Source organism: Ceratotherium simum, chromosome 18, assembly GCF_057802395.1.
Source record: "Ceratotherium simum simum isolate JZ-2026a chromosome 18, ASM5780239v1, whole genome shotgun sequence".
Lineage (NCBI taxonomy): Eukaryota > Metazoa > Chordata > Mammalia > Perissodactyla > Rhinocerotidae > Ceratotherium > Ceratotherium simum.
In genome coordinates, this window is record NC_141917.1 from 50175698 (window position 1) to 50187990 (window position 12293).

Genomic DNA, 12293 nt, shown 5'->3' on the forward strand with positions numbered 1-12293 from the left:
AATTGAGAGAGAATATTTGCAAATCATATATCCAACAAGCAATTAATTTCCAAAATGTATAAAGAACTCATACAACTCAACAACAAAAATAATGAACAACCCGATCAAAAAATGGGCAGATGATCTGAACAGACATTTTTCCAAAGATATACAGATGGCCAATAGGAACATGAAAAGATGTTCAACATCACTAATTATCAGGGAAATGCAAATCAAAACCACAAAGAGATATCACCTCACACCCGTCAGAATGGTTATTATGAAAAGGGCCAGAAATAACAAGTGTTGGAGAAGATGTGGAGAAAAGGGAACCCTCATACACTGCTGATGGGAATGCAAACTTGTGCAGCCACTATAGAAAACATTATGGAGATTTCTCAAAATATTAAAAACAGAAATACCATATGATTCAACTATCTACTACTGGGTATTTAGCCAAAGAACATGAAATCAACAATTCAAAGAGATTTATGCATCCCTATTTTATTCACAGCATTATTCAGTGCCAATCAGCTGGTGAATAGATAAAGAATATGTGGTATATATATAAAAAAAGGCAAAATCGTGCCATTTGTGACAACATAGATGGACGTTGAAGGTATTATGCTAAGTGAAATAAGTCAGACAGAGGAAGACAAATACTGTATGATTTCACTAATATGTGGAAGATAAACAAATACATAGATAAGAACAGATGAGTGGTTACCAGAGGAGAAGGGGGTGGCAGGAGGGCAAAAGGGGTAAAGGGACACATCTGTATGGTGATGGATAAAAACTATACTATTGATGGTTGAACACAATGCAGTCTATACAGACACTGAAATATAATAATATACTCCTTAAATTTACACATTGTTATAAGCTAATATGACCTCAATAAAGTAATAAAAAAAAACTCAACAAAATAATTAGCAAACCAAATTCAAGAACACACTAAAATGATAATATAGCAGGACCAAGTGGGATTTATCTCTGGGATGCAAGGATGGTTCAACATAATGCAAATCAATAAATATATTATTCAATAAATTTAAGATAAAAATCACATGATCATCTCAATAGGTGCAGAGAAAGCATTTGACAAACAACATCCTTTCATGATAAAACCCTTAACAGACTGGGTGTGGAAGGAACATACCTCAACATATATGACAAACTCACACCTAACATTATGCCCAATGGAGAAAAATTGAAAGCTTTTCCTCTAAGATCAGGAACAAGACAAAGATGCCCACTCGCACCACTCCTATTCAATATAGTACTGAAAGTCCTGGCTAGAGCAATTAGGCAAGACAAAGAAATAAAAGGTATCCCAATCAGAAAGGAAGAAGTAAAATTGTTGCTATTTGCTGATGATATAATTTTATATATAGAAAAATCCCAAAGAGTCTACCCAAAAAACTGTTGGAACTAATCAATGATTTCAGTCAAGTTGCAGGAGACAAAATCAACATACAGAAATCACTTGCATTCCTTTACACTAGTGATGAAACATCTGAAAAAGAAATAAAGAAAACTAACCCATTTACAATAGCATCAGAAACAATAAAATACTTAGGAATCAATTTAACCAAGAAAGTGAAATATTTGTACAATGAAAATTACAAGACTTTACTGAATGAAATCCTAGAAGACAGAAACAAATGGAAAGACATTCCTGTGTTCATGGATTGGAACAATTAATATTGTTAAAATGTCCATACTGTCCAAAGCCATATGCAGATTTAATGCAATACCCATCAAAATACCAAAGGCATTCCTCACAGAAGTAGAAGAAAAAATCCTAAAAGTTCTGTTGAATCACAGAAGACCTTGAATAGCTGAAGCAATCCTGAGAAAAAAGAAGAAAGCCAGAGGTATCATGCTTCCTGATTTCAAAGTACAGAACAAAGCTGTAGTGATAAAAACAGTATGGTACTGGAACAAAAATAGATACATATACCAATGGAACAGAATAGTGATCCCCAAGTTAAATCCCTGCATACACAGCCAACTAATATTTGACAAGGGACCCAAGAACACCCAATTGGAAAAGGATAGTCTCTTTAACAAATGGTGCTGGGAAAACTGGAGAAATACCTGCAGAACAATGAAATTGGACCCCTGTCTCACACCACCCACAAAAATTAATTTGAAGTGGATTAAAGACTTAAACATAAGACCTGATACTATAAAACTCCTCGAAGAATATGTAGGGGATAACCTCCTTGACATTGATCTAGGCAAAGATTTTCTGATATGATGCCAAAAGCAAAAATCAACAAATGGAACTACCTCAAACTCAAACGCTTCTTCACCACAAAGGAAACAGTTAACAAAATAAAAAGACAACCTACAGAATGAGAGAAAATTTTTGCAAATCGTATATCAGATAAGAAGGTAACATCCAAAATATACAGAGAACTTAATAACAAAAAGACAATCAAATTAAAATTGGGCAGAAGAACTAGATACACATTTTTCCAAAGAAGAGATCAAAATGGCCAGTTGGCACATGAAAAGATACTCAACATCACTAATCACCAGGGAAATGCAAATTGAAAGCACAAATCTCCTCATGCCTGTTAGAATGGCTATCATCAAGAAGATAAAAGAGAGCAACTGCTGGTGAGGATGTGGTGTAAACCCTTATACACTATTGGTGGTAATGTAAGTTGGTCCAACCACTATGGAAAACAATATGGGAATTCCTCAAAAAATTAAAAATAAATCTATCCTAAGATCCAGCAACTCGACTTCTGGCTATATACCCAAAGGAAATGAAAACAAGATTTCAAAGAGTTATATGTACTCCTATGTTTATTGCAGCATTATTCACAATAGCCAAGATATGGAAACAACCTAAGTGTCCCTTGATAGATGAATGGGTAAAGAAAATGTGGTGTGTGTGTGTGTGTGTGTATATATATATATATATATATATATATATATACACACACACACAATGGAATATTATTCAGCTATGAGAAGGGAGGATATCCTGCTATGTGTGACAGCATGGATGGACCTTGAGCACATTATGCTAAGTGAGATAAGTCAGACAGAGAAAGACAAGTACTATATGATATCACTTATATGTGGAATCTAAAAAAGTCAAACTCGTTACAAACTAAAATGGTGGATACCAGGGAATGAAGGGTCAGAGGATAAGAGAGAAGTTGTTTAAGGGTACAAACTTGCAACAGGTAGTAAATAAGCCATAGTGATCTAATGCACAGTACAATGAATAGAGATGACAATACTGTACTATAATCATCAAACTTTCTAAGAGACTAAAACTTAGTTATCCCAACCACTAAAAAGCAAGGATAATTATGTAATGTGATAGAGGTGCTAAATATCACTACAACTGCAATCATATTACAATATATTAACATGTTGTACACCTTAAATTTACACAATATTGTATGTCAAATATTCAATTAAAGAAACTGGAAAAAAGAGAAAATACCTCAAGATGAATGAAAACAAATACAAATACCAAAACTTATGGGATGCAGCAAGAGCAATGTTCAGAGGGAAATTTATAGCTATAAACACCTACATTAAAAAAGAAAGAAAGATGTCAAATCAATAACATAATTTTACACCTTGAGGAACTAGAAAAACAAGACCAATCTAAACCCAAAGCTAGTCAAAGGAAGTAAATGATAAAGATTAGAATGCAGGTAAATGAAATACAGAATAGAAAAACAATAGAGAGAATCAACAAAACCAAAAGTTGGCTCTTTTAAAAGATCAACAAAATTGGCAAACCTTTAGCTAGACTGGCTAAGAAAAAAGAGACAGATGATGTAAATAACTAAAATCAGAAAGAGAGTGGAGACATTACTACCAACCTTAGAGAAATAAAAAGGATTATATGAAAGTACTATGGGCAGTTGTACACCAAAAAATTAGATAACCTAGATTAAATGGACAAATTCCTAGAAACACACAAATTATCTAAACTGACTTAAGAATAAATAATAGAAAATCTCAACAGACTTATAACAAGTAAAGAAATTGAATCGGTAATCAAAAATCTTCCAGCAAAAAAAGTCCAGGACCAAATGACATCACAGATGAATTCTACCAAAATTTAAAGAAAGAACACCGATCCTTCTCAAACTCTTCCGAAAAACTGAGGAGAAGAGAACACTTCCTAACTCATTCTATGAGAGCAGCATTACCCCAATATGAAAGCCAGATAAAGACATCACAAGAAAAGAAAATTACAGACCGATAGCCCTTATGAATATAGATTCAAAAATCCTACAAAAAATACTAGCAAACTGATTTCAACAGCATATTAAATGGATTATACACTATGACTGAATGGTATTTATCCCAGGAATGCAGGGATGGTTCAACGTAAGAAAATAAATGTAATATACCACATTAATAAAATGAAGTAAAAAAAGGATCATCTCGATTGGTGCATAAAAGGCATTTGACAAAATCAAGCACCCTTTCCTGATAAGAACACTCAGAAAACTAGGAATAGAAGGGAACTTTCTCAACATGACAAAGGGCATTATGAAAAACACAGCTGACATCAAACTTAATGTGAAAGATTGAAAGCTTTTCTTCCCCTAAGATTAAGAACAAGACAAAGACACCCACTTTCCCCATTGCTATTCAACATTGTGATAGAAATTCTAGCCAGAGCAATTAGATAAGAAAAAGAAATAAAAGGCACCCAAATTGGAAAGGAAGAAGTAAACTTATCTCTATTCATAGAGGACATAATCCTATATATAGAAAAATCCCAAAGAATCTAAAAGAAAGCTACTAGAGCTAATAGACAAATTCAGCAAATTTGCAGGTTATGAGATCAACACAAAAAAATCAGTAGTGTTCACAACAGTGAATAATCTGAAAAGGATATTAAGAAAGCAATTTCATTTACAATAGCATCTAAAAGAGTAAATAAATAGGAAAAATTTTAACCAAAGATGTGAAAGACTTGTACACTGAAAACTACAAACATTGCTGAAAGAAATTAAAGCAAATATATTAATTGGAAAGATATCCCATTTTCATGGATTAGAAGGCTTAATATTGTTATGATATCAGTACTACCCATAGCTATCTACATATTCAGTGCAGTTTCTATTAAAATTACAGTAGCTCTTTTGCAGAAATGGAAAAGCTGATCCTCATATTCACATGGAATGTCAAGGGCCCTGAATAACAAAAAAAATCTTGAAAAAGAAGTACCATGCTGTAGGACTCACACTTCCCAATTTCAAAACTTCCTACAAAACTATGGTAATCAAAACAGTGTGGTACTAGGGTAAGGACAGACATATAGATCAATGGAATAGAAAATCTAGAAATAAGCCCATATGTCCATGGCCAATTGATTTCTGACAAAAGTGCTAAGTCCATTCAATAGAGAAAGAATAGTCTCTTCAACAAATAGTGCTAAGACAACTGGATTTCCACATGCAAAAGAATAAAATTGGATCCCTACCCCATACCATATACAAAAATGAACTCAAAATGGATCAACGACTTAAATATAAGAGCTAAAACCATAAAACTCTTAGAAGACAATATAGAGATAAATCTTCATGGATATATAACTATAATATGTAAATATAACACCAAATGCATAAGCAACAAAATTAAAAAATTAACAAATTGAACTTTATCAAAATTGAAAATTTTGTGCATCAAAGGACATTATCAAGAAGGTAAAAAGACATAATGAGAGAAAATATTTGCAAACTATATATCTGATAAGGGTTTAATACCCAGAATATATAAAGAATTCAATAACAAGAAGACAACCCAATTTAATAATGGACAATGGACTTGAATATACTTTTCTCCAAAGAAGATATACAGATAGCCAATAAGCACATGAAAAGATGCTCAACATCATTAATCATTAGAGGAATGAATGCAAATCAAAATGATATTCACACCTACTGGAATGGTTGTACTAAAAAAATGTTTAAAAACAGAAAATAACAAATGTTAGCAAGGATGTGAAGAAATTAGAACCCTTGTATATTGCTGGTAGAGATCTGAAATGATGCATCCCACTATGAAAACATAGAGTTTCCTCAAAAAGCTAAACGTAGAATTACCATATGACTTAATTCTACTCCTAGATATATACCCAAAAGAATTGAAAATAGGGCCTCAAACAGATAATTGTATGACAATGTTTATTGCAGCATTATTCACTATAGCCAAAAGATGGAAATAACCCAAGTATCTATAAACGAATTAATGGCTAAACAAAATGTAGTATATACATACAATGGAATATCATTCAGACATAAAAAGGAATGAAGTTCTGATACATGCTGCAGTATCAGTGAACCTTGAAAACATTATGCTAAGTGAAATAAGGCAGACACAAAACAATGAATATTTTATGATCCCACTTATATGAGATATCTAGAATAGGCAAATTCGTAGAAAGAGAAAATAGATTAGAGGTTACCAGGGGCGGGGGAGAGTGGGGATTGGGAATTAGAGCTTCTCTTTGTAGTAAGGAAAAATTTTTTGGAAATAGTGGTGATGGTTGTACAACTTTGTGAATGTAATTAATGCCACTGAATTGTATACTAAAAAATGGTTAAAATGGTAAATTTTATGTTATATATATTTTACCACAATAAAAAACATTTTTTTTAAACAGACATGGTATTCCCTACTTACCTGGTTACAGAAAAAAAAATTTAATTTTATAATGTAGCTTGATACTTTATATGCTATATTGAAAATTAAGCAGGTGTTATAGAATTATAAGTAATCTGCAATATATTTTAACTTATTCAATACAAAAAGTTAATTTTTCAGGATTAATACATTTGACTCTGGGATCTGAAAGAGATAGGAGATAAAGATGAAATTTAAAATCCATTTTGCATTAACTTTTCAAGTATATTAACAGAGTAACTCTATACCTACTTGTTACTATAAAAATATCACTCCACCTCTGCTAAGGCCTACTTATATCAATCAACTTTTGACACAATGAAATTCTTATGTAATATGAAGAATACAGAGCAGTAAAACACGGTGCTTCAACCTTTTGTCCCATCACACGTGAAGAATAGGACATATATCCTTTTTAATACTGATTTCAGGTCTCTCGGAATTAACCTCTAAATAATATTTTTTCATAAGAACTACAAAATGTATCTCAAATATATTCACAATGATATTCAATTCCTGCTGAAAATACATTTGAGAAGCTTGATTTGGAACATTCTCAAAAAATGGGTTAATTATTCGTTCTATTCTCTGAAGTCTATCCTTATATACAGGCACTCATCTATCCATTCAATAAAAACATATCAAGTACCCACTAAAGCACTGTGAAAGTTTCTAACATTGCAAAAATGAATGAGATAATTGTTGACGGTCTTTCTGTCCCTGAAAGAATCTTCAAAATAATGGAGCCTACTCTGGTCTTTGATGGTGAATATTAATTTGAACCATATATTGTGGGAGGAACTAAAAGTCATAGCCTTGTTTTCTAGGATATGAGAGAAATCCTTCTGAGGTAAAATTGTTTTTACAAAACAGAATTTATGAAGAGGCAGTAGTACCTGTTTGACATTCTGGAATGTTGGTTCTTCTTTATATTCTTTCTAAACATGATAGTAACTTGGAGATTTTCTTCACAGTTCTTTCTTGCTCTTTAATTTCACAGAATGAATTTCTTCAAGAGATTTTTCTTTTTTCTTTTTTTATCATGTGGGAAAACAAGTCAGATGCAACTTTCATGATTATCGCCCTTTTCTTTAAGAGTTTATAAGCCACATCATTATTTTCAGTCAGAATTCATAGTAACATTGAAATATTTTTTCCCTGAACTCCTGAGTGCTCTACTCCACATCATCCTAAACTTTATGAGCCAGGATGACAGGGCAGCCTCTGTCTGGTACATTGCTAGTTGTTGTGGAGGAGGAAAAGAAACTGCTGCAGCATCTCAAACTGATAAATGCTCTACCCAGAAGCAACACACAGTATTTTCATTGGGCATTCATTTTCATTGGCCAAGTCTCATGGCCATGCCAAAGTTCTAAGGGGCAGGGAAATGCAAATAAACCATGTACTCAGAAGGAGACCAGAATATTTGTAAAGAGCCCTAAATGTACAACTGTGAAATTTGTAGTCCAATTCATTTGAAAACTTGGATAGAATGGATGTTATAGAAAAATTATCAAAAATGACTCAAGAAGAACTAGAAAACATGAATAGACCAACAGGTATTAAAGAAATGGATTGATATTTAAAAATCTATCCTCACACCTGAAAAGACTACAGGCCCAAATGGTTTTGTAGGCTAGATTTACCAAACCGTCAAGGATTCTAATTTTATGCAAATGTTTCAGAGAGTAAAAAGAGAGCACAAGATTGCCAGTGTCAAGAACTGCTAAGGGTCTGAGATTTATCCTTAAATGCAAGCTAACAAGGTAGTCTGCCAGTTTCATGGATGTTTGCAAAAGACAGGAGACTCCTGGGTCAGAGATGAACAGTGGTTTATTACTCACAGCAGCATTTGTGATGGATATCTGAGCCCCATTTCTCATAGGGCATTACAAATAGGACCAGATGATATATACACATGTGGTGGGGTATGTTACATCAAATTGCCAATGGCATTTTTCGCAGAAACAGAAAAAACAATCCTAAAATTTGTATAGAAATCACACTTCCTAATTTCAAATTATGTTGCAAAGCTATAGTAATCAAAACAGTAGTGGCGTAAAAACAGACACATAGACCAATGGAACACAATGGAGAGCCCAGAAATAAACCCACACATAAACAATCAACTAATTTTCAATAAGGGTGCTAAGAATACACAGTGGGGAAAAGACAGTCTCTTTAATCAATGGTGTTGGGAAAACTGGATTGCCACATGCAAAAGAATGAAATTGGACCCTTATCTTACACCATCAACTCAAAATAGATTAAAGACTTAAGTGTAAGACCTGAAACCATAACCTCTACAATAAAACATAGAGGGGTAAGCTCCTTGACATTGGCCTTGGCAATGATTTTTTGCATCTGACCACAAAAGCTCAGGCAACAAAAGCAAAAATAAACAAGTGGGACTACATCAAACTAAAAAGCTTCTGCACAGCAAAGGAAACGATCAACAAAACGAAAAAGCAACTGACGAATTGGGAAGAGATATTTGCAAACCATATATCTGATAAGAGATAATGGAAATTTGCTAAGAGAGTAGGCTTCAGGTGCTCTTAAAACAACAACAAAAAAGGTAATTATGTGAGGAGATGGGTATGTTAATTAGCTTGACTATAGTAATCATTTCACTATATATATGTGTATCAAATCATCATGTTTTACACCTTAAAAATATACAATTTTTATTAAAAAATATAAAATAAGGGCCGGCCTCGTGGCTTCGCGGTTAAGTGCGTGTGCTCCGCTACTGGCAGCCCGGGTTCGGATCCTGGGCGCGCACCGACGCACTGCTTCTCCAGCCGTGCTGAGGCCGCGTCCCACATACAGCAACTAGAAGGATGTGCAACTATGACATACAAGTATCTACTGGGGCTTTGGGGGGAAAAAAAAAAAAGGGGTAAGATTAGCAATAGATGTTAGCTCAGAGCTGGTCTTCCTCAGCAAAAAGAGGAGGATTAGCATGGATGTTAGCTCAGGGCTGATCTTTCTCACAAAAAACTATATATATATATATAAAATAAGACATACACAAACGTTAATTTAGGATTGTGCTTGATCAAAGAAGTTTGACTTTAAGTAACCATACTAATAATACCCAGGTGAATGCAACCTTGCCATCAGAATAAGCAGCCTGATCTAAAGCATATTATTTAACATTGCTCAATTGTTAAAACGGATGAACCAGAATCTGCTTCAAGCTTGAGTCTCATAGAACCTTTATCACCCGAGTTCTAGCACGTATCAAAATTACATCTTTTCTGCTCAGTTTATTGTATTGTCCCCACTCACTAACACGAATAAGCACAGAAATACTTAAAGTAGGCAGTAGATAAGTAAAAAGCAAAGACTAATAATCAAGTTATCAGTCTTTAGAAAATTGAATTTTATATTAAAGCTAAATTTCTTCAAAGGAGTACCATTTTGTCTGTCAACTTTATTCAATGCTAACACAAAATAAGAAACATTTTTCACATAGAATTTTACTCACATAACTGAATGAAATTCTCAAGGTATAAGATATAAGGTTAAGTTGGTGATCATAAGTTACAAACAGAGGTAATAACAGTAGTTGTAAAAATAAAACATGAATAATCTTTAAATTTGGAAAATGCTCTCATGAAAATAATTACATTTGATTCTCACACATTTTTTAATTAAATGATCAGATGATATAGATGAGAAATCTGAAACCCAAAGAGATCATATAACTTGCACCACATAAGTGACAGAAACAAGGATAGTCCCAGACTCCACATCCCACACTAACTTTACTGTCCCTGCCCTTAAAATCCTTAACTAGGAGAGACTTCTGATAGTTGCTTATCATGGAAAAAAACTGTCAGGAATACAACATACCACTCAGTGAAATCAAGATATGCTCTGTTGCTGGTACCTGTGTTCATAATGCAGCTTCCTTTCTGAGTACTTACCTGAGTTTAATACACTTTAAAATAATATGTTCATACATCTTCCAGGCTTCCATAGACGTGCAGCTCCAGTTACAAGAAGGCAGTTCCCACATGGCGCACATAGGATGGATTATCTGCACTTTGAAGATGACAGCCGTGGATGGTGGTTTGACATGGATATGGTGATCATCTATATTTATTCAGTGAACTGGGTCATTGGATTCATTGTTTTCTGCTTTCTTTGCTATTTTTTCTTTCCGTTTTAGGAATTTTCATACATTACTACAGTTGAACAATCACAAATGATGTAGATAACAATTACTTAAATATTTCTTAAATGTGCTTTGAAGTTTTTATAATGTTGCATTATATAAATTGTTGGTGTTTATAGAAAGTCTGAGAATAATGGACTTACTGTTTTTCATGTAACAAACTAAACTTTATTCAAGAGCTGATCTATCCAGCACTTAGCAACAATACATTAATTTCATAGTTCTTGGTTTAGGATTTGTAGGCTCTAATTTTACAATGTCACTTTAATACTTATCTTGATTGTGAAGACTAAAGTTTTTCCTCCACTTAAAAATAGTAAAAATACAAAAAGAAATGATAATCTGAGTAGATAGTATCTTTATGAATAAAGTATTTAGTCAATCACCACTTATTCTCAGGCAAATTATATGCATTAAGGATAAACCATATTCTCTGGAAACTAATCTAACAGGGTATATTCACTTTGGTATCACTACTTACTTCCCATTCTATTACCAAGAAAGCTAACTATCCTTTTTTTTACTGACCTAATAAAATAGCTTTTAGTGCAACATTTTTAATTATTACAAGAACAGAATAGTAAATACAAAAAAAAAAACAAACAAAAAAACCCTGAGATGAATCCCCACCAATAGATACTTACAGAAATATATTAACAGTTTTCAAATTGCAGGATTACTCACCCAAAGAAATAAAAAATTTACTGACTTTCAGTGGTCTAAAAGAGCAGTGCATGTCCAAAATGTAATTAATTTACTGATTCATTTAACTAGGAGGTTGTCAAATATGTTGTAAATGTGCAATAAAGAGTGGCTTTTAAATTTTTTTCATTGTTATGGAGTGTTTTAATGTCTGGAATAAATAATTGTTGGAAATGGGCTTATGGATCTATAGAAAGAAAACCTGACATTTGTTTTTATTTATGATTACAGTAATCCTTGGAATTAGTTTTTCCCTTATTAAAAAAAAACAATAGGCCATCTGAATTATCCCAGTATAGGAAGGAATTGGGGCAAGCATCCCAATTTTTTTTTTTTTAATTTTTTGTTTATTGCAGTAACATTGGTTTATAACATTGTATAAATTTCAGGTGTACATCATTATACTTCTATTTCTGCATAGATTACATCATGTTCACCACCCAAATACTAATTACAACCCATCACCACACACATGTACTGAATTATCCCTTTCACCCTCCTCTCTCCCCCGTTCCCTCTGGTAACCACCAATCCAATCTCTGTCCCTATGTGTTTGTTTATTGTTGTTATTATCTACTACTTAATGAAGGAAATCATACGGTATTTGACCTTCTCCCTCTGACTTATTTCACTTTGCATTATACCCTCAATGTCCATCCATGTTGTCACAAATGGCTGGATTTCATCGTTTCTTATGGCTGAGTAGTATTCCACTGTGTATATATACCACAGCTTCTTTATCCAT

At 33.2% G+C, this 12293-nt stretch overlaps 1 protein-coding gene across 4 annotated transcripts in view; it reads left to right on the top strand.

Annotated features, from left to right (window-relative positions):
• Positions 1 to 11672, top strand: part of RNF180 (ring finger protein 180) — a 246372-nt gene extending 234700 nt beyond the window's left edge. For all 4 annotated transcript variants that reach the window (XM_087443321.1, XM_087443320.1, XM_087443322.1 and 1 more), the window contains one exon: positions 10641 to 11672. In XM_087443321.1, coding sequence (XP_087299447.1) covers positions 10641 to 10840 — 200 coding nt within the window. In that variant the 3' untranslated portion in view covers positions 10841 to 11672. The remainder of the gene's footprint in view (positions 1 to 10640) is intronic.
• The last annotated feature ends 621 nt before the right edge of the window (positions 11673 to 12293 follow it).